This window comes from Scleropages formosus, chromosome 9 (genome assembly GCF_900964775.1).
Source record: "Scleropages formosus chromosome 9, fSclFor1.1, whole genome shotgun sequence".
Lineage (NCBI taxonomy): Eukaryota > Metazoa > Chordata > Actinopteri > Osteoglossiformes > Osteoglossidae > Scleropages > Scleropages formosus.
This window is the reverse complement of record NC_041814.1, coordinates 19,408,266-19,432,393: the sequence shown is the minus strand read 5'-3', so window position 1 is coordinate 19,432,393 and position 24,128 is coordinate 19,408,266. Positions and strand designations below refer to the sequence as shown.

The 24,128-nt window shown below is 43.6% G+C and overlaps 1 protein-coding gene across 1 annotated transcript in view; it reads left to right on the top strand.

The window, feature by feature from the left end:
• kcnh2b (potassium voltage-gated channel, subfamily H (eag-related), member 2b) overlaps nt 1-24,128 on the top strand; it is a 142,774-nt gene that overhangs the window by 113,859 nt on the left and 4,787 nt on the right. The window contains exons 6-10 of the mRNA XM_029255017.1: nt 16,093-16,515; nt 17,968-18,358; nt 20,101-20,300; nt 21,160-21,412; nt 23,357-23,550. Of these exons, the coding sequence (XP_029110850.1) occupies nt 16,093-16,515; nt 17,968-18,358; nt 20,101-20,300; nt 21,160-21,412; nt 23,357-23,550 (1,461 nt within the window). The remainder of the gene's footprint in view (nt 1-16,092; nt 16,516-17,967; nt 18,359-20,100; nt 20,301-21,159; nt 21,413-23,356; nt 23,551-24,128) is intronic.

Genomic DNA, 24,128 nt, shown 5'->3' with positions numbered 1-24,128 from the left:
CCCAGTCCTTTTTTTATGGATATTTTCAAAAATGACATGCCAACAGTTAAAGATTTCAGGCTGCGTAATGTTTTGTAAATGCCTTTGGAAATTTCAAAGTATGCGCAGTGTTCCAATAAGCTGCATAAAATGTGGTGCACTTAGACAGATCGTGCTGGGTCAGTTTAGTTAGAGAGATGAGGCGCACAGACAGCTGTCACGATCAGAGCACGGCCGCATTCTCCCACACGCCGAGGGACAAAGGCAAGTGTCGCGTACCTTTTTTCTACCTAAGAGGACTTGCACCCTCTGGCCTAGATGCCCCTTCCCCTCGGAAGCACGCTTACACTCGCGCCCATTCCTCGCTAGTAGCACGTTGCGAGGTTTACTGCAAACCGCAAACCCGCATTTCTACACTTCTTGCTGTCAGGTTTCCCGTCCCACTTCGTACACGAGAAAACGCACACTAGTTGGATATTTGAAAAGAGACCCAGAATGAATGCCATGTGTTGGCACATATTGCAGATTTTCATAATGATGCCGTTATATTTGCATACCATTCTCGGATATTTTAACACGATTGTATATGCTTAATGTGTTTTTGAGATGTTAAATGTTCAGCTGCAAATGTTTTGTGTTCTGAAAAGGTGTTCTCAAATGTTTCTCTTCCATTTGGGCTCTGCGTCTCGTTCACGTGCGCACTTGTGCAGCGGGCGACCGTTTCTGAGCAGCTGCAGTCTCACCGGAGGTAATACCTGGTACAGGTAGAAAGGACGTTCGGCAGGAGTGCTGCTGCGGGGCGCAAAGGGAACGGCGGCGAGCGCACGGGAGAGGAAGGAAGCTTACCCGTGGCATCGGAGGAAAGATGGGCCGCTACAGGCACACGCGGGAAGGAAGGGGCGCTAACAACAGGCACACACGAAAGCTGCAGGTACAGGTACGCAGGTGTTACCTACCTGCTCAGTATGAGCAAAGATCAGTTGCAGCCCTGTGAGTCAGTGGCATCCCTGGCAGATGCAATGACATGTGGCGTAATTTTCAATTCGGGATATTGTTTCTGACCCAGTAAACATTGTGGTTCTGAGGTCCCTGCCTCACTGCCTCTTGCGCTCCCTCACTCATGCTCTCTCTCTCTCTTTCTCTCTCTCTCTCTCTCTCTCTTTCGGTTTCTCTCTCGCTCGTTCGGTCTCGCTGCCTCTCATCATGTCAGTCTTTCTTTTTACTTTGTGCGCGGTCATCCCTGCGCTTCCGAAGTTCCTTCTCCCCTCTCTCCGCTTGTACCGAGTGCAGTGCGTCTCCGTAGCGAAGGGCTGTTTCTTCATCCTCGCCAAATGCGCCCCGGCGACATATCTCTTTCTGCCAGCGGCAGAAGCAGCGGTAGCTGTTCCGCTTCCAACATCGCCGTGCCCTTCGCGAGTAATGGAAGCGGACTCCTGCCGGCATCCTGCCCCTCCGCTGCCTTGCGTGCCTCACCGGTCTCTGATTGTCTCGTTTGAATTATTCATTTTCATACGGCAAAGGGATCCAGAATCCCTCAGAGAAATTCATTCATAAATTAGAGCGACGACCTGCAGCTGTACTGAAAAGTTGGTTGAGGAGAGAACCAGAGGCTAGGCAGGAGAAGACAAAAGAAGAAAAGCGCCGACGCTGAACTGCGGCGAGAGCGTGAAGCAGCGTGGAGGGGCCAGGGAAGAAGATGTCCGAAGGAGGGGGGACTAGACAAGACTAGACAACGGTGGGTGGGGTGCGAAGGGGATGGGCTGACCCCCGTGCCTGGGGCTTTAGGGATGCGTGTTTGGCTTGCCGCCGAAGCGTCGGGGTCTCGGTGGGGGGGTGGCAGGGACACGAGGCGCTGCGCCAGCCCCCTGATGAGGCACTGAGGACCATGGTCCTGCCGCTGGTCCTGAAGGTGTTGAACGAGGCGCTGCAGTCCACAAACGCCCCAGCCGCTCACATGCCGTGCGATCCGGGACAGCCGAACCTCCGGTGCTGGGACGGGAGCGATCCCCGGCTGCCCGGCGAGGGCCGAGAGGTGAGGGGGACCGGGGGGCTTGTAACTATCGTTAGTGGAGACTCGGCATCTTAGCCTTCTCCACAGATTCTGGGCATTTCGTAAATACAAAAGTGGCGCTTTTGTATGAAAAATCATACAGACTGGAATTCGACAGCTGTTTTCATCCTCGAGTAAAAGTAGCCAGTAATACCTAGCGTGGAGTGGAGTTATTATTGTTCTCGTAAAAATTCTAATTCGCTTCTTCTCACTTCTTCTTTGCATAAAGTTTTACTGAGATAGATGAGCTGTAATGGCTTTAACATCCTTTTAAGTGCATGTAATTTACAACCGTATAAGTAGTGGAAAATGTGTGCTTGGATGGAAGTATATTGAGCTTAATAAGCCACATTCCAGAGGCCACTTAAGGCTGCGCAGAGACTCCGTCCGGACGTCTTCCCTGTGACCCCGGCGTCCAGGTAGAGATGGGGGGGGCGGGATGAGGGAACCGAGGGCTGGCGAAGGAGCCGCAGGTGGAGAGCCGTGAAGATGCGAGAGCCGAGGCGGAGCTCCTCTGCTGATGCCACAGTGTGGCTCCGCAGTCCGAGAATAGGCCAGGGCTCTCACAGACCGCTCCGCCCCTACCAACCCACCGCCCCGCTACCTTCTCCATGTCGGCTAACTGGCAGCGGCACTGTGATCTGAAACAAATGAAGGGAGCGCACAGGTATACAGGCTACACATTTACCTCCTTCTTCGAGGATTAATCTGTCTCTTGTGGATCAATGAAATCTGTAAGTTCTTTTGTTCAGAACTATTTTTTTTGAGGCATTCGGTTAACAAGATTGATCATGGAACCAGCTGACATGACCTCCCAGCTCTTCTGCAGCAGCTCCCAGAGATGTAAGACACTTGTGGGTCGCTTCGCTTTCACTCTTCTGTCCAGGTTATCCCATGGAGGTCTTGCCCAGGTAGCCCATGTGAACTCACACTTTTCACTGATGCTGTTTTTCACCGAAGTGGGAGCAATACACCGCAAGGCTCCCTTGTGTTCGGAAAGCAAAGAGCGATAAGTTCTTCTCGGTCCTTATCCGACGCCCTTATGTCTTCCTTTTATGCCTTCTTTCAGTGGGAAATAGTTGTAAATCAGGAAGCTTTTGGATAAAGAGCAAACTGTGCCATTACTCTCCTATTTTCTCTACCTGGTCTATAGAATGACTTTAATGGTATGGCCTTGTTTCCCTGAAACGGGAGATGGATACAGCTTTCCTGGCTACGGCAAATAGAGAGAGGGCAAAACTCTGTAGCGGTTTTTGTTATATGCATTATTTGTTAATAAATGTACTGGAAAAAAAAAAAAAAAATTACCATTTCTGTAGTGTCAGACCCAGTGTTAATTTCTTCATTACTTTGTTTCTGATTGTTAACAAAACTGAGCAAAACACTGGGTTTTGATAAAGCTGAACATAGTTTCGTGTCCATTTTGGCTGAGAGCAACAGCAGGGTCTGGAACTTGAACCAACAACTATAGGTTATTTATCCTACTTACAATTATTTATCAATTTGAATTATTTTAATGGAACGTTTGAAGGTAAGTGCCCTGGTCAAGGGCATCACAGCAGGCAGTGCGGTTTGAACCTGGGTCCTTCATGTGCGAGGTAGTAGCTCTAACCCCTATGTTACCTGCTGCCCTAACTTCTGTAGCACTACATACTAAAAAGTACAGTAAGATGTCTTAATACAACACAAGTTCAAATTTTTTGCATGATCACACTTGTAAAAGTATACGACAAGACCAGCTGAAGGTTATAAATGTACTGCTTCGTAGCTCTGCTTAAAAAAGTGATGCCACCTTCGGTCATTAAGCAATGATATTGATGAATACATGATCAAAGTAACAGTGGTATCTGCATGTCATAAATAAGTAATTTAGCTTGTTTTTGATAACATGACCTGTATGTCAGCTGTCAGTGAGTCTGTCGTACAGTGGTGAGACAGTATCCTTTTTATTATGTTGTTCCTTTGTATAGTCAGTGGAGATTTTAAAAACATCTCATTAAATGCCAGTAGTAACATTGATTTATATCCTTGTTAAAATACTTAATACCTTTCAGATGTTTCCTTTGGCATATGATATGCAGTCTCTTGGCCGACGTGCTGATTCTCTGCTTGTTTCTGAAAACCTAATGAACTTCACTTAAAAATTTGAAAAAATCAACAAAATTTGCCGCTATGTTTACAAATACCAAGCAAATGTTACTGTTCTGGAGTATTTAAACTTCGTGTTCAGATTATGCCAGTCAACTGTCTTTTTTGGTCAGAACCATTGCCATAATATAAAAAGATTAAGAATACTGTGTACTATGTACAAAACACCTGTTTTACACCGCCATTTCAAGTACTGTCAACATAATTTATGAACTAGCTTTCTATTTTTTGAGTATAATTTATCATTTATGCTCACATTTTAGGCTGTCAGACCTGGATGAAGCACCTGTTTAGTGCAACAGAAAACAAGTGAACAAGTGGAGAAAGACACACTTTTGCACTGTTCTGCTGATTCTGTTATTTTTTGTGGAAAAAAATGCAGTTATCTTTTGTAGAAGATGGTTCAAAGTAGCTCCTGACAAATTTATGGGCCAATAGAAGTTTTCCTCAGCAGATGGAAAAGCTTTCCCCCAAGGAAGATTAAATCCGTAGGCAAAAAGCTGCTTCTAAGACGTGGCCCACTCTTATTTCTGAATAATTCCTTAAAATCTCTTTTCACTAACTGTTACTTATCTTTATTAAAATCTTTTTTTCTCCTCATAAACCAGTATTTATGTTTCAAGTGATGAGAGTAGAAAAAATTTAATCTAAACTGACTTTGTAGAGTCGGGAAAGGGGCATCGAGTGGATTTTTTTTTTTGTGTTATTTTAATAGGAGCCATCAGTTAAAACAAGGAATGCACTGTGTAAAAAGACAGCTATGGACACCTACCGTACACACTGTGTGGTATTTCATTTGGTAAGACCAAAATTTAATTTATAAGACGCTGTAAAAATATGTATGCAGCTTGCATTGAAAGCCTAAATTGTGTTAAAGCTTGTGGTTAATTTAATTCTTGACTGAAACAGCTGGAAGGTCTAACGTGTGAATGACCCTTTGGTAACCCTCGGTGAACTCGCATCAGATTCAGATGTTTCTCAGAACTCATAGCCATTTAGTTCAAAGAAGTTTCTTGCATTATTAAATGTGTAAGAACCCAAATACCACTAGAAAAAAAGAGTAATAATAAATAATACTTGCTAATGTTGACTGAGAAGGTAAAATGATACATGAGACCTAGAACCAATAGTTCAATGTTTACTGTATTATAAGTCACTGAAACTTTAATGCTTTCCATTATTCTGAGACGATTCACCTAAGACAGACTGCAACCCAGACGTGGGTTCATACATCAGTGAGCTGATAATGCTGTTAAATATTGATGACACTGATAAAGGCTGGTGTCGGTGACGTTCTCAGTCTGAATTGCAAGATTAAGTACCACTCCCATCACAGCCTAGGAGGTATCTCCCCATACATTGACTATGAGGACCACTTGGATGGACACAGTGTATGGTAGACAGGGACTTGAGGACAAGAAATGGCAGTTATGTCTCATCTACTGGATGCCAGATCTGATCTTCAGAATACAGATGAACCCCTGAGATCCACAGTAGGTGAACTAGTGACTTATCATTTAGGATATTGGGTCCCTTTTGTCCCATTACAGAACAAAGCTGTACTGTCAGCAGGGGTGTCTGGGCCAGCGGAACATTGCTTGTCCTGTATCAGTGACCAGCTTTCAGCAGCGTAGACTCATTGTCAGGTTTGAGTGAATGTTCCTGGCACTTGTACAGTGCTCCAAGGATGAATTCATTCTGTTTGTTGTAGTTGCCACACAAGCATCACTGCTATTTTTATTATGTTTGCATTTAGTTGGTGTTCTTCTCTGCAATAACTTAAAATGTGAGGTACGTATACTAAGGTACGTACCGTTATTTATCCAACCGATACAACTGGGTATCTTTTACTGTATCAGTTAAGAATTTGTATCTTGCTTCTCTAGGTCCTGTAGTGGAGGTGGGATCTTTCAATTGGTAGGTGAGGGCTCGAACCAAATGCTACCCCTAACTGTCCCTTACTTGTACTTTAAACACTGGTTGTGTAAAGGTCCATGTCACAATATGAATATGCAGAAAACATAATAGTTGACCGGCATATGGAATTCTCCTGTAGAATTAATTTAGGGAAAGTTATACCTGTACAGCTGATCTTTTCAAAATCCAGCCGGACTTTGGTGAACTGTGATACTATCAAACTAACGCACTCCAAAAGACTGTTTGCTGTTCCCCTACAGTGTTTTCGTAATTGAAGCCGACAACACATGTAGGAGTATCTTCATCCGAACTTCAGAGGGGCTCATCTGCTGGGGGACTAGCGGTATGTTGTGTGTGTGTAATGATGTCTCCGGCGTAGTCGTCTCCATAGAGGGAAAAAAACCCATGGATCTTGTATTGAAAGAGATCCTGCTTGCAATTAGGTTTTTTTTTTGTTAACCGTCAAATAAATACTGCCTAAAGGAAGCCTAAAGGATCAGTACACTTGCTATTCAGCTATTCATCGGTATACGAGTTTAACGTTTTATGATTCAGTTGGTTGTGCAAAATTTGGATGATGGAAAGAGTAAACATTTTCCACTTTATCAGGTCGAAAGAAAAGCTTTACTTTGGTCTGTTACCCTTTTGTAAGACTGATGTTATACACCTTTTGTGGAGCACACTTTTGGCCCATTTCTGGTCCTCATGAGGTAAGGCATAATGCTAGTATTGGGGGTGTAGCGCTAACCTCAAGGTCCCACGGGTTTCAAGGAAACAATATTAAAGACTGCAGGGATGGAGGCCTTGTGATCCACATCCCTTCTCCATCATTTTGCTGAGCAGCAGCAGGTCTTTGAGCTTTGAGCAGCAACAGGTCTTCCATATGAGGTCATTTTGACTCCTCCCTCTGGCTGGACCCCACACACATGGAAGGACGCTACTCCAATGAGTCAACAACAGTAAGCAAAGAGAACTTTCCTGGCTATCTGGGGAGCTGTCACACCCCAGGAGCCTTGGTATTGTAAGAACTTGTTCGAATCAAAACGTTGTTGATGTGCTTAAGTGTTCACGTAAACCACAATATGAGAGAAAACCTTCAAAAACAAGAGTCACTCAATTTTTTTGCAACCAACTTCCAGCCTCGACACATTTTGTTCTATTTGGGCAGTACCGGTGATTTAAGGTAAATGAGAAATATCAAGGTGCTGAGAAGTATCATGTAGGATGAGAGCAACTACTGAAAGATACGTTCAGAGTAAATGAAAAACCAGCTCTGGGACAGAGCAGAGGATGGCCCAGAGTAATTAAAATCAATGACACCAAAGGAGGAAATAAAGCAGATTAAGGGAAGGAGAATGTTTGAACGTAGGATGAGTCTCTGGGGTGGAACGTCACTGTTTAATTTTTCTGCAGTTTGGCTTTTAGCATGAGACAACATTTGTCTTAATGAGGAATGCTCTTGGGATGACAGCGGAGGGATTCTCAAGCAGAGCCGCATTCGAGATGAGACACAGTGCAGACTCCACAAGCAGGAAGGAGAACGCAGAGGCGATGTCGAACGTTATAGTGCTGCATGTGTCCTGGCATCAGTTTCTGCACAGCATTCTGGGGATTTTATATTTATATTTACTAATTTAGCAGATGCTTTTCTCCAAAGCGACGTACATCCCATAGAAAATACAATTTGTGCATTACGTTAGGAGAAAGAGACATAGCTGCAGACGTGTGATTCTCAAGTACAGTTAGTTTCCTTCACCATATGCACCGATGTTCATCACACGAGTAGCTGCATAAAACTTTCAGGAGATCAGCGACTCTAATCATCTTCCTACTATTTTTTTCTTTTTTGAGATTGATATGAACATTTTGCATACAGACTCCAGAAGTCTAAGATTCTTAGACTTCTGGAGCATACTCTCGGGAGAAAACGTCTTTACTGAAACCATGTGTAATCTTTGCACAGTTAAAATATGGTAACCTCTCTTTATGTATGTAACAGGTAACGAGGGCTGTGACATGAATGGATAATAGGGGCTTTTTCAGTGAAGATGACATTTTGATAAGGATTGTAGTGACATGTTGTTTTTTTTCCTGTTCACCCGCTGTCAAGAATCATTTGCTTTTTATAGGACACATCTAAATTTTGGTCCCACAAAGAGAAAGTAAATGTGAAATATTTATTCACACCTGCTTCCAGGTGCATTTTTTTCTAACTGTCAAACACATAAAATACATGTAAAAATCTATTTATTATCCGATTCTTCAATATATTTAATTGTCTTTAACATATAAAGTATTAAAGATTTAGAATTGAAGAAGCTGATGGTGACATATTCTTGACTTGGAGGCTGCAGGACTCGGGGTGCGAACGTGTTCATTCAGTCACCCCTGCTTTTGGGTGAAATTGGGTGAAGTTTTGGTTGGAGGGGTAGACCGGTATTGGATGTAGAGTCCTTACCTCTTCAGTGACCAAGCTCAAGTGACATGGAAACCTAGCCAGGTCACTAAAGAACTCCCTTCTGTCCTTAACGTTGGCCTCCTTGATGAAAAGCACCCAATAATCACAGACTGAGGCACCGTTCATTCCCATGTGTCAGTCCCAGTACCCTCACACTTCAATGGCTCATTAACAAGAAAAGTTGGGTGTTGACTGTTTATTTCATCTGCTTGAGTTGACCACCCTTAAGCCCAGTTTCTAATTTGTTCACATTTGCCTCTGCAGGGGTCATGTTCGCCTTGATTCCAGTAGAGTGCAAATCAAATGCTTTTGTCCATTTAAGGTCTCTTTCTGAACTTGAGCCCAGGTCCTGGGTTTTGTGAAGCACTGAGTGATAGCAGGATGCAGGCTGTATCCTCTGATGGACAGAGACATGAAACAAAAGCGCCATTTGTGAAGTACAACACACAAAGTGTAAGGTGTAAAGCTCTATCAGCCATCGGTGATATCGGCTTGTTTTGTCTATTTCCATTACAAGACTGTCTGAAGAACACACTTGTATGTCAGTGAGCTTGGTTTGAGAGCAGCCGCTGTGTGATTGAATCTGCTTTTCCAAAAGCTCTTCTCATTTTAACTGTTATTCCATTGTCATAACCTCAGGACACATCCGAGAAATACAAAGCTGCCATTTACTGAAAATGAACTCACACAAAATTGGGTTCATTTCTTTCACAGCTTTATAGACAAAAGCTCCCTTGCAAACACAAAAAAATATGTGTACTGGTTTTGAAAACAGATATTGTATTGTTTTTGGCAAACATCCAACATTCATCTATTCATTCATTATCAATAACCTCTTGTCCATTGCAGATTTGTGGCAGGCTGGACCCTATCCAAGATGAATAGAGAGTAATGTAGGGTACACCCTAGACAGGATGCCAGTCCAGCTCAGGGCAACACACACACACACACACACACACACACACACACACACACACACACACACAATAAGGGCGATTTAGAGTCACCAATTCATCTGAAAGATACATGTGAAAAAGGCTAAATTTCAGGGCCACGAAATCAGATTCGCACCCATGCCTAAACACACAGACTTGTGAGGCACCACAGTTACCCACTGTGACGCCCCCGGGAAAAAACATAGGTAGCTTAATTTATTTCAAAGGATGAAATAGGGGCATGCTGACAGTTTCGGAAATTACATGGAACTTGAAAGGGCATTGTGAGCTACTTTGTACAGATTGTCTTACATGTCCATCGTGTCTATCATTGTCACCCCGTCTGACAACCTGTCACTAAGGACACAGTGATGCCTGAGAGCAATTCGAATCAGAGCCTAACATGCTGATCATACATGGCCCTCATAACCACAAGGCTCACACAATAATTATTTAGGGTTGTCCTGGCTGTCCACAATTACAGCTTTTATGTCTGACATACTGGACCAGGCATGTGAGAAGTTGACTATAAACTTGTCTATTAACAAAATAAAAATATTGATGGGTTGACCCTCTTTGACAGCCAACAAAAAAGGTTCATTCACAGCGTGAATGATCATTTTAAGACCTGTCTTCTTGAATCTTAAAAAGTAAGAAATAAACTAGTCTTAATCTTGCATGGTTCTCTGAAGACAGGAGACATCCTAATCATTTGGCATCGTCTTAGTTGCCTGGTAACGATTTACTTGATTATATACGTGGGGTAAATTTTACTGTATCGATTCAGGGTAAGATTCTTGATCCATATTACTGCAACAGGGGCAGGGATTTAAACACGGCACCTTCCGATTGCAAGGTGACACTCTGACCACTACAACAGCTGCTGTTTTTCTTATGATTCAGTTTAGCTGAAGCATTGGCAGGACTGCGCTCTGTATTGCCTTTGCATGAAAATGATGTTTTTATTGATGGTGCATTCTTTTAATGTCTTTTATTTTTTTAATAAAAAAACTAGTGGAGGTTAAAGCACCAGTACAGAACTGTATCAATGGGTCACTTGGATCAGAAAGGAGAATAGGCATGAAAGATGGATCCTATCTAACTGTAAAATTGCACAAAGCGGTGGGTCACAGGTCCAGTCTGTCTGATTTGTGACACAGCTGGGGTAGGAGATCCTCTGAATACAGCTCATGTTTCGCTTCTTACACCTTCTTCGCACTGAAACCCAAGCTAATACTCCTGCTTGTCAACTACTTAACAATGAGATCTCACAGAGGCAACATTTTAAATATTCACTGGGATGTTTTTGTGCGTGTTGACACCAGCAAGGTTCGGATTGCTAGAATGATGCCCCAGTGCACCGTCAGTCATGGTTAAATTAGTCATTCCTGTTTGTCACATGTGGGGGGTGCGGTGGCGCAGTGGGTTGGACCACAGTCCTGCTCTCCGGTGGGTTTGGGGTTCGAGTCCCGCTTGGGGTGCCTTGCAGCGGACTGGCATCCCGTCCTGGGTATGTCCCCTTACGCCCTGTGTTGCCGGGTAGGCTCCGGTTCTCCGTGACCCTGTATGGGACAAGCGGTTCTGAAAATGTGTGTGTGTGTGTGTGTGTTTGTCACATTGTGTGAGAGCTTTAGAGTTGGTGTATGATGATTAAAGACAAAGATCTGTATGATCAGTTTATTTTTGTACCTTTGAGTAGGATTTACCACAAGGTTACCATAATTCCTTTCCATTTGAGAAAATCTAATTGAGAAAATCTAATTAAAGACTCGAACCCCAGACCCACCAGAGAGCAGGAGCCAGCCAAACCCCCCGCGTCAACGCGCCCCCCAGATGTTAATCTAATCTGGTGAATTAATATTATGCTTAATCTGTATACATATGAGAGAAGGAGCGTGTGTGATTGCCCTGCAATGGATTAGTGTCCTATATAGGGTACACCCTGCCTTCCACTTATTACTCTTTCCAGGCATTAAGAGGCATCACGTCATCACACACACACACACACACACACACACACACACACACATTTTCAGAACCGCTTGTCCCATACGGGGTCGCAGGGAACCGGAGCCTACCCGGCAACACAGGGCGTAAGGCCAGAGGGGGGAGGGGACACACCCAGGACGGGACGCCGGTCCGCCGCAAGGCACCCCCAGCAGGACCCGGTCCAACCCACTGCGCCACCGCGCCCCCCATCACGTCATCAAAATGAACATTATTATTATTATTATTACAACACTATGTAACAAGGCAATTCTCATAATGTTATGACTGTAATCATTTGTAACACTTGTTTTGTAATGATACTGCCTTTCAAGAGAATTCAATGTGTTTTGTTGCTTAGCTTCTAGGAGGTAAGGCTCTTTTCAGCTTTTTGCTCTTTTCAGCATCTTTTAGCACTTTCTATCTTTTTCCCCTTATGGCTTCTTATTGTTTTTAGATGATGGTTTCATACTATGTGAAAAAGTCAAGAGATTTCTGAAAGATGCTTGTGAGCAGGCACACGGTTATAAGGCAATTGGCATTCAGGGGAGAAGCCATGCCATGTGCGGCAGGTCTGTTTGCCTTGTGAGATGCTCAGCACCCCCAGGGTACAAATTTACAATTAAAAATTGTTCTATTGTAACTGCAATAGACTGATGCTCCATCAAGGGAGTACCCTGCCTAGCCTATAAGCACTGCCACACTGCCTTAGGGTCAGCTGTTACTTAATGTTTCTCAGTGAGTGAGTGAGTGAGTGAGTGAGGCACTTATTGTAAGTCTGGGTTAATATCTAATTATGCGAATTTTAGGGTACAAATTGCATTTGCTCATTAGATTGAGTTCTCATAATATGTGTTCACTATGCAAGGGAAGGCTGTAAATGGATAGAACTACATATTGTGTTATATGAAACTGCCAGCCAAGCGACACATCAGTAGCATTAAAATAACAAGTATAAATTTGTACCAAGAGCTTTGTAGCAGCCAAGACCGACATGCTCTGTAAACAGGATGCCTAGGCCTGTTTGCTGTGAAAATTCATAACGTGTTTGAGCTTGACATACTTGCAAAAGGGGAAGCCGCTCAGTCAGCAGCTGCAGTCGTGGCCTCAGCTGTTCCTGTCCGATCTACTAACGCTCAGTTTGCCCGCTGAGCTTTCCTCACAGCCATGGCTGCAGGATCCTTTATCGTCCTTCCCAGAAATGACCAGAAGTATATTAATTTTGGGTTTTCTTGGCCAGTGTGGTCACGTTTCATCTTAAATACCACTTTCTTTTCTGCTGGTGTGATACGTATCATCAAACACTGAAATGTGGCCTTTCATTCCTTATTCCTGACCTGTCACATCAACTGTCAGTTGTTCAGAGTCATTGTTTTTTGAATTGTTGGGCATTTTAACATTTTTGAGAAGTATCACCAAATGTAGGTTGGTTACATGAAGAGTTGATGGTTTTTGCAAGTAATTCTATTTGCAAACTTCTTGCAAACTTCTCAAAATATGGTACAGCTCCTCTTTCCACTAAACATTTTAAAAAGTGATCAATAATTCTTCTGAAATTCCTTATATGTATGATAGACGAGGCAGACATCTGTATATACCTGTTTCTGTATATGAAACTCTGGTTCTATTCACAAGCGGAATATTGCCAAAATAGTCAATATTTTATTACAGTTTGATTTTTCTGTGAGTATTTTTGTGATTTACATTGGTTTGTTGTTAGCCTCCACTGTAAATATCCTTCAACCTTATAGGACGCTGTCAATAAAATCACTGCACTGAAGAGCTTTTGCAACAGAGCCTTCATCTGTGTTGCACATTTTTCACCAACCACTTGCAATTCATGTAACAGTATGTCATGGTGCAGATAGTTTGTTTTACTTTCTTCACAATCAGTATCAAACTGCAATGGGTAAAATCATAGCCCTGATCTTTGTATTTTCTTACTATTTTCCGCTGTGAGCACTGCCTGTTCTTTGTGTGCTCGTTGGTTTGGATTTGTTTTCAAATGCATGGACTTGTTATCAGATGTGAGTTTGTGTTGGTGAAACACTTTTCCCAGTGTGTACAGTATATACCTGTCCCAGTGTGTCTATAAGTGCGTGTGGGTTTTGTTTTACCTTGAATGACCATGCGTGTGCCAAGTATGTGTATTCAAGCGTACATACGTGGGTGTCTCTGTGCAGCCTGATGGTAGTAGAGCGGCACTGTGCCCCAAGCAGGAACACTATTTTATGTAAAACCCTGGCTGCTCGAGGTCAGTTTAACCCATGTAGGACAAGTAGCAGCACCAAAGGGAACATGCAATCATGCATAGAAGTCTCATTCTACTCTTTATAAGTACAGTCTTATTACAGCAATTGGAGGAGATTGACATCAAGAGTTTCTGAGGAATCTCACTCTTCTGGATAAAAGAAATGGTTTGCAATTGTTCCACAGTACCAAGCAGTACATTTATATATATACGATCGCATTACATTCTGTTGGTTTGTTAGAGGTCACTTTCTTTCCTCTTAATTCCCACGTAAAATAATTCCTAGTTATGGCATAAATTGCTCAACTGTTTTGGACTTATATTTGATATGCTAAAAGATGAAGCTGTGACATTTTGCTTTTTTTTTTCCAGTTGCGTTCTCTCATGATTTAGTTGTACATTTCATGTATTGAAGGACAAAAGAATATTGGATAGGGCAGAGGGTACCACAGTGGTTAGAAACGTTAGCTTGCGATGAAAAGACCCGGGTTTGAATCCCTGCTCCTTTTGTAATACCCTAAAGCAATGTCTTTACACCAAACTGCTACAATAGAAACACTGCTATATAAAAGAGTAAATAAGTGACTAGGTTAGTATCCAGATCTAACATATGGTAAATGTTACATTGAAAAAGATAAAAAATCGATATTGGTCATACATATGAATCTGAGTTACCTTTCTGTATTTTTAAAAACTGCATTGGCCCTGGTTCAAGCCCTGCTTGGGGTGCCTTGCGACAGACTGACGTCCCGTCCTGTGTGTGTGTCCCCTCCCCCTTTGGCCTTGCGCCCTGTGTTGCCGGGTTAGACTTCGACTTGCCGCGACCCCGCTTGGGACAAGCAGTTGTTGACGTTGGTTGGTTGGTTGACTTTTGGCCCTAATTTCAGATGTGTGTGCTGCAGATACTTTTTACAGCTTTTTAGTGATACTAAGTAATAATGATGCCCAGAAGAGAGATGGGTGGTTGATGGAGGTGGTGCGGTCGTTTGTCTCGGTATAGCGACTGCAAGTGCCAGGCTGCCACTGGGCTTGCCTACCTTTCCTGTAAGACCTAAAAGAGATGCAGAACCTTCAGCAGCACTTGTACCCATAGCCACAGAGAGCCCTCTGCCCGTATCTGAGCCCACTGCACCATTGCAGAGCTCTGTATTGCCACTGCTTTAACAGCCCGTCCAAAGAAATACAGAGGGCAGTGAAAATATACTTCACTGAAATAGGTGCTCAGTTTATGGTTTGGAAATAGTCTAAATATGCACATTTGATTAGTAACGGTTCCTGTCATATTATACTTTACAGTATATAGTTATCGTGTGTATTCTTTGGTATAAGTTTATTAGAACAATAAATGCTACCAGGCTTAGGGCATCAGCATACAGAGAATCCTCTTCCACCTTCTGCACTGACCTTTTGTGAGTGATTGACCACGTCTGGGTCAAAGAACAACATTTGGAAGGATATGACAAAAGCAGCATGTTTTATCATCTTTTTATCCTTTCTGACTTATTTACCTTATTTCTCCCTGTGTGCTATTTTTTTAAACTTATTTCTCTTTGTTTCTTTTCGAAATGAGTGAATGAACAAATGAATGAAAATGTATTAATCCCAGAGGGAAATTGCGCAAGGCTACAGCAGCATACAACATGCTACGATGTGATGACGGCGGGGAAAGAAAGAAAAAGTGTGGAAGTGCTGGCACTGTCATTCTTGCGTATCTGTTTGCGCTGCATTAAAGTTTTATTAACTCCAAGAATGACTTGCAGCTGGTAGTGCAGTGGTTAGCTCTACTGTCTTTAGACCCAAAGGTTGGAGCTTTGAATCATACCTCTTGCTGGGATACCTCCTGCTCCTAAAATTACCCAGCTTTATAAGTGAGTAAATAATTGTAGGCAGCTTAACATTGTAAGTTGCTTTGGAAAAAAGCATAATTTAAATAGGTAGCCTGTTTTCGCAGTTAGGAATTTATTATAGCAATTCAGCTCAAAAGTGTAACACTTCTATTCACAGCTGTAATAATTTATTCCAGTTCCTTGACCTCTATGTACCTTATTATTTCTCTTTATTATAGATGAAGCAGTTCAGCAGAAATGCATTCTTTTTTACATACCTTGTTACATTTAGCTGATGTTTTTTCTCCAAAATGACTTACAACATTAATCTATTTACCCATTTATACAGCTAGGTAGTGTTACTGGAGTAATTTAGGGTAAGTACCTTGCTTAATAGTACTATAGCCAGAGGGGGGACTCAACCTGCAACCTTTGGGTCCAAAGGTAGCAGCTCTAACCACTACACTACCAGCTGTCCCTTGTTATACCTCACCAGTGGATGGCATTCTCCTCACTGCTGCCTCTCTCCCCTTTCGCCGCAGGTGCTGTCACTTGGTGCTGATGTCCTCCCAGAGTACAAGCTCCAGGCTCCCCGCATCCACAAATGGACCGTCCTTCACTACAGTCCCTTCAAGGCCGTATGGGACTGGCTGATCCTTCTGCTGGTGATCTACACTGCTATCCTCACACCCTACTCTGCCGCCTTCCTCCTCAGTGACCAGGAGGACCCGGGCATGCAGAGCTGCGTCTACTCTTGTAGCCCGCTCAACGTGGTGGACCTCATCGTGGACATCATGTTTGTCATTGACATCCTCATCAATTTCCGCACCACCTACGTAAACGCCAATGACGAGGTGGTCAGTCACCCCTTCCGCATTGCCGTGCACTACTTCAAGGGCTGGTTCCTCATTGACATGGTGGCCGCCATCCCCTTTGATCTTCTCATATACCGCAATGGAGAAGAGGTACGTGAGTGAACAGCACTGTGGGTAGCGTAGATTTACTATAGTACTGAATCTGTAGCAGTAAACTTAAAACTTATGCACAAACAAATTGAAGTCTTGGAGGGCTAGTAAAACAGAACCATTTTCATCCGCCGTATAGCTGAGTTCTGAGGCTAAAATAAAGCCAGATTTTATTAATAAGAATGAAGACTACGAAGCAGTACAAGGAGGCAAACATAGCCTGAGGAATCTGTCCCAGAAAGGCCCTGCTGTTGATTGGAAGTGATGCCATGGCTCCTGGCTAAAGAAACCACATGAGCAGAAGAATTATTGCGTGAGCAAACAGCAGCAATGTTGATTAATTTGTGTATTTATTATCTTCTGACTTAAGGTAATACAGCAAACCTATTTACACATTATTAAATTTAATTGGCAACTGTAAAATCGCATCACTCTTGATATCCACCGAATATTGTCCTTAGCAGCTCTGTAATCTAAATAGGAGAGATCAGTCAAACGTGAAGGCAAGTGGGAGGTAGCTGGTAGTGTGGTAGTTATAGCAGCTACCTTTGGACCTGAAGGTTGCAGGTTTAAATCCCACCATCAACTGTAGTACCTTTGAGCAAAATACTTACCCTGAATTGCTCCAGTAAAATTACCCAGCTGTATAAATGGGTAAGTAATGTAACATTGTAAGAAGAAGTGTGGAAATTTAACATTGTAACTTGGCTTGGACAAATATCTCAGCTAAATAATACTTCATAATAATTTTAAAACACAATGTTTTTGCACTGGTAAAATTTCTGAGGAGAATTATGCGCGAAATATTGTTTGAAATGACAACATGACATGAGAACAGTCCACGATAGCAAGTTAGACACAATAACACCAAGATTGCTGGGGACACGTGTTTGAATGGTTACTCAATAAGAAAGAAAGAGCTTCTCATCTGAGTGACTGGGCACATTATCAGCTTTCTACTGTAAGCACGCTGCGTCTGTATGGTTCAACCTTCCCATAATATATTTGCTGTATTGACAGCGAGGACCTAGATGAGTTTAGTCCGTTGGACTGAGTACAGTGCAGCTGACAGCTCCATAAAACAACAGGCAGAGAGGATTTATAATCCTGAACCCCCAACGTGGCACATACCTGTGCTTGACACAACGCTCCTCATCGAACCACTGATCAAATGTAGGTTCTCAAATAATCCAGAAATAGGGTTCTCCCTTGCGCAAGGTTTTATTGTATCAGCACACCTTTTGTTGGCTTTGTCTTTATGGCATTGCATCGCTGACCATCTCACCCCACATTGCTTATCTTTATTATTGACCTGTTAATGTCATTTCTCATGTTAGGAGCTTTCAGTTCCAGGGATGGGGGAGTACCAAATTTGTTCAGGTCAACATAGCCTGAAAGCAATATATTTGGAAGGGGACGCATCATTCACATGATCTTGCTTCCCCCTTCCAGACAACCACCCTGATAGGCCTGCTCAAAACAGCCCGCCTCCTGCGCCTGGTGCGCGTGGCACGGAAGCTGGACCGCTATTCGGAGTACGGGGCGGCAGTGCTCTTCCTGCTGATGTGCACCTTTGCGCTCATCGCCCATTGGCTGGCATGCATCTGGTATGCCATCGGCAACGTGGAGCGCAATGGCTCCATTGGTTGGCTGCATTCGCTAGCCGACCAGCTGGGCAAGCCCTACAACGAATCCACTCGCGGCTCGGGCCCCTCCATCAAGGACAAGTACGTCACAGCGCTCTACTTCACCTTCAGCAGTTTGACCAGCGTGGGCTTTGGTAACGTGTCGCCTAACACCAACTCTGAGAAGATCTTCTCCATCTGCGTCATGCTCATTGGCTGTAAGTTGGCCCATCAACCAAACATCCTTGGGTTTCCCCTAATAGGTACAAGGAATGAGACCATGTCCAGTCTTACCACATTATGATCCAATACTTGGTGAATGCATCTATGTTATGTTGCTATGAACTGAAGCTACAGCTGTATTTTTTAATGAGAATGTTGTCAGAATCTTTATCATAATCCAGATGCAGACCCTAGCAGAATATGTCAGCACTCCCACACTGAGGCCTCCTAACATTCTAATCTCCGTGCGCATGATGTTGTACATTGTCAATACTCAGCACCAAAATGTGAGAATGCAACCCTGAGCTAAAGTGAGGAAAAAACAAATAATTTTCCGCATTACTTCTGCATTAAATTATCATCTTTTGTAGCTTGTCAACTGTTTACACTGTGTGTGTCTGGCCTGGCCTGTAAGGTGTTGAATTAGATAATGCAGTTCTACAGTATAGATGGTCAAATGAGCAGTGTACAATAGTCAAGAGAATGTGTCAAGATATGCAGTTTGATTCCTTGACTGGTCATGAGATTTTAGGGGAAAAATCAGAGCATGTCTAGAGTCTGTTACATCAGATAAACTGAGGTCAAAGCCAGTGGATCCAGTGATTGCTCCAGACCTGTGTTCAGTATACAATATACTGTCACCATGTTTACATGAACTGTCTGTTATTAATTTAACTCATTGTTTGCCTTTGGCTTTTATCTAAATTGCTGAATTTGACTTGTTCATACACCTGGATATTTTTTTTTTGTAGCAATCTGAGGAAAGTATATGAGGTTTGACTGAAAAGTTTTCAGTCTGTAACTGTCATTCCGCATCTGAAGATTCCTCTGGGTTTGGCAATTTTTCTTTTCAAAGAACCTTCCATCACGCTTTACACACTTCCAGCAGTGCTCCAAAAACTTCCCAAAGATGTGCAGCATTTGTAAATTTTTGACATTGTCTTCAAGGCAGCAGCTATAGCTTTTCCCACCTCTGCATCAAACAAAAATTTCCTTCTTCGTAAAATCCATTGCTCAAGTCAATGTTTCAGAAGTCAAATGTGACCATTGTTCCAAAGCTTCATACAAAAGTATAAAGTTGACTTGCACACTTTTGTTGCATAGTTGAAGAAACATTACGCAAATAGTGGCTGGACTAATGGGTGCGCCAACTACCGGACTCAACAGAAACCAGTCCTACTACTGGTGTACACGCACAAGGCCTGGACCTTGACTCCCCAACATTGCACAGTCACACACGCAAGGGGAACTCGTGTAGTAGTGGTCAGTCTGAGAATCTCAAATCAGCCCTGCTACTTTCATCAACGGTACTACAGCACTAGCAGGCAATGGGGCTTGAACTCACAACTTTCCTATTATAAGCCCTATCCGCTACATTGCCTATTGCTCGCAATCCTCCTCCTCTCAAGACTTTACTGCATCATCAATCCATCCATTCAATTTCGCTTTCTTATCCAATTATGGACCCAGACGTTCACATGCAGTTCCAGGAAGGATAGGGTAACATGTAGGGTATACAGCTAGTCCAGTGCTGTGCTGTGCAGCTTAGACACAGGGGAAAAGAAACAAGATTATGAGGAGAAACACCAGGAGACCATGACACTCTCATCCAATTATGCTGGCCATAATGAAGTCCCCTGGGCCTTTGTGATACAGTGCAAACGCCTTCATCTGTACGGTCCAATTTCCCAGTGGTTTCTGCATGCGTGACCCATGACCCTCCGTCCCCCTCCGGCAGCCCTGATGTATGCCAGCATCTTCGGGAACGTGTCAGCTATCATCCAGCGCCTCTACTCCGGCACTGCCCGCTACCACACCCAGATGCTGCGGGTGCGGGAGTTCATCCGTTTCCACCAGATTCCCAATCCCCTGCGCCAGAGACTGGAGGAGTACTTCCAGCACGCCTGGTCCTACACCAACGGCATCGATATGAACGCGGTCAGTGCACGAGCGCTAACGTCACTCCCAGCTCCCGAGCTTCCACTTGTATTTATTCTCACATCCCCAGAGATGTGCAGTATTTAGTCCTCCGGTCCAGCGTTACCCTTCTTTATCTTAATTGCTATCTTAAGGATTCATGCAATTATCGTTGCAACGGATGATGTCTTTTTGAAGCGACTGAGGTATATAATTTGTTGACTTAGACTTTCTCCATAAAATTCTAACTTAGGTTATATATTTGAAAGATAAAGTTTTCCGAAGGAAAACAAAACAACTGAGTATTGCAGATGACCGGTATTGTGCACTCAACTCGTTTTTTTTTTTTTTTCTATTCACGGACTGCTGAACTGCGTTCAGTTAAATACGATCAGTAATGACTGTGTTTTTTGTAAAGGTTTTTAGTCTTACTGCAGTGTGTAGATAAATGTTTTTACCCTAAAAGAACGGGAAAATGTTCAAGATTTGAGGAGAATTCTTTCTGGCAGTAAGAGAACGTTTTTGTGAAAAGCGTAGAGACATGATCATTTGTCTCATACTGTGAGCCCTCTTGGTATTTGTCCTGCACTGTGGCTCTCAGGAACAATTAATCTTTAGCACTTATTCAAAAGTAATTGTTGAAGATTATTTGTCTCTTTGCTTCAAGATGTTGTTTAATCATGCTCACTGTAACTGTTGTTGTTCTTGTTGAGCGTAGGTGAATATTTCATCCAGTGTAGCCTGTAACTGATGTTTTTACCGAAGCAGTACGCCTCCACTAGTCCGTACCTCTCACCATTACGCCACCTGCTGCCCCTGATCGAAATGATTTTTTATGAGTAATAAATCACTCGGTGCAGCTGCTGTTTCTGCTCCCCAGGTCCTGAAGGGTTTCCCGGAGTGCCTGCAGGCCGACATCTGCCTGCACCTGAACCGCACACTTCTGCAGAACTGCAAGGCCTTCAAGGGCTCCTCCAAGGGGTGCCTGCGTGCCCTGGCAATGCGCTTCAGGACCACCCATGCCCCTCCTGGCGATACGCTGGTTCACGCCGGGGACGTGCTCACCGCCCTCTACTTCATCTCCCGCGGCTCCATTGAGATCCTGCGTGGGGATGTGGTGGTAGCCATCCTGGGTGAGTACATGTGTAGAAACCACGCTTCTGTGAAAAGGGCAGAAGAAAATATATACTGTACATTGTGAATATCTGGAGAGAATGCATATTGGAATAGACTCACTGAGATACTTAATTAACTGGTCTTTTCTCTTATCGGCGTGCAATAAGCTTCTTACATATTATTCTGGCCATCGCAAAGTGCACATGCAGTGTTTCTTTGCGCTGTTCATTGTATTAATGTTCATGTGATCCAAAATCGAGTCTTATAACATTTAATAATACATTTAACTGACGTAAACCTGAAGTGAGCTGTGGGAACAGTTAGAGTTGATACATCAAGGATGTACGGAAACAGTCCTGCGCGTTTACTCATTGTTTCATATTATTAGAACACTACTGATGTAAATAGTTTCTGCAGAGTGAACACTGTGTATGGGGCAGTGAGAATTAATTACAGCAGTGTTTCCTGCCACATAATGCCTACTCTCCCCTGAACATGAGTTCATTGACAAACACTGCAGTGCCACTTAGAACCATTAGCTCGCAGTGTCACCTGCTGGACATGCTGTAGACCACAACCTCTACTTCGGACTCAGAGTACATAGTCATTCACTGAGCAAACAGGAAAATCACTCACACGCTCTCCGAAGCCACTTGTTAGCAAGCCAGAGACCAGCCCGGCAACACAGGGTGTAGGGGACACACCCAGGACGGGACACCAGTCCATCGCAAGGCACCCCAAGCAGGACTCGAACCCCCGACCGACCAGAGAGCAGGCCCTGGCCAAACCCACTGCACCACCACACCCCCAAAGGAAAATCACACCTGTACAAATGTAATAATCAAAGAATATTTCAATGGGGGTTAAATTTTATTCTTAAGTAAGCTCTTGCAGTTGACAGTTTTAATGTGTTCAAGGTGATCTTACCTTGTTCATCTTAAAACATGCTATATTAAAAAACTTTTAAAACACACAGTCCATGACTTTTGAGTAACAAACACTTCTATGTCACCATTACAGTTTTATTTCAGAAGTGTTTAGTATTTTTTTTCATGAAGGCAGCTAGCAATTCAAATCACGTGCCAAAGCCTGACCGCATGCAGCGACGGGTCGATTTCAAATACTGAGATCGATTACGAATACTAAGCAGCGCCTTAAGTTTTTCGAAAGAGTAGACAAGCAAACAGCTGAAAGGCAAACTGTAGATGATCCTAAGGCTTATACATCTACCAGTCTTGAGGCATCAGTGAAGTGCTGCTTCTCCATCACCCTCCACCTTCATGTAATACCTGTGACTGCAAGTTATTTGAGGTTAAAGATAAACAACTTGAATTGTTTTTTTCTTTAAATTTCTCATAATAATTTTCTTCATTTCTTCTTATTACACTTGCATTGGGTATTAGTGAATTTTGTGTGAGGTGTTCGGTAAAAAGGGATCCTGATGCCGCAGGTGAGTACAGACACCCTGGGCTTGCTCTGGGCCACAGTTTTTTATTGTTCCTTCCTATTTCAACTTGTCACACATACCCTTGCCAGGGGACTCCGAACGCCTAGGCACATGCACGAGCCGCCCTGGCAGAGAGAGGCAGAGAACCAGTTTGCTGTGCTGCTCTGTTCCCATCCGAAAAGCCTTGTAGTTTGGATTCCGAGGCAGAGCTCTCCCGGTTGATAAAATTTTCGTTGACGTTTATTTATTTAGCAGAGGCTTTTCTCCAAAGTGACATACAACTCAGAGTAAACAAAAACACATTGTGCCAACAGACAGACAGAGAGATACAAACAAACACACGATTCTGTGTCAATTGTGACACTTAGTCCAATACCACCGCTTTTGCTAGTGTACGTAGTATGAGTAACTGCATAAAGAATTGACGAGGAGCCCCTCACCACCTCTGCGTTGTATTCCAGTTGTGGACTTTTTGAAGAACTGATCGACTTATCATCATGTCTCTCGCATACAGGAAAGAATGATATATTCGGGGAGCCCATCAACCTGTACGCACGGCCTGGGAAGTCCAACGCAGATGTGCGGGCGCTGACCTACTGCGACCTCCACAAGATCCATCGCGAGGACGTGCTGGAGGTGCTGGACATGTACCCTGAGTTCTCCGACCACTTCTGGAGCAATCTGGAGATCACATTTGACCTGCGAGATGTGAGTGATCCACCCAGTCTGATTGGCCAACGCGGTCAATGGGAACACATTTGAGATATGGTCGGCAAAACTGCCATCCCGACTTCTTAAATGAAACAGTACACACAAATGTGTTCATTTCTCAAGGTTTTTGTTTTGACCAGAGGGGTGACACTCACACCGATAGGTGGGCTGCATCAGGAGGCTGAGTCACTTAGACACTGCCCCGAACAGCGATATTTTAAATGAGTATTATTGTTAAAATGGGGAGGGGGTGTGGTGGCGCAGTGGGTTGGACGGGGTCCTGCTTTCCGGTGGATCTGGGGTTCAAGTCCCGTTTGGGGTGCCTTGCGATGGACTGGTGTCCTGTCCTGGGTGTGTCCCCTCCCCCTCCTGCCTTCTGCCCTAAGCTGCCGGGTTAGCCTCCGGCTCTCCACAACCCCATATGAGACGTGTGTGTTGTTAAAATCCAAAGTGCTAGCCACATATTGGTCAGTATTCAACTCTAGGTCTGAGTTACTGTGGAATTGTTGTGCAACTGTAAACCTGATGGGATCAAGGTGTCACAAAATATATATTAGTACAACTTTAATACAGTT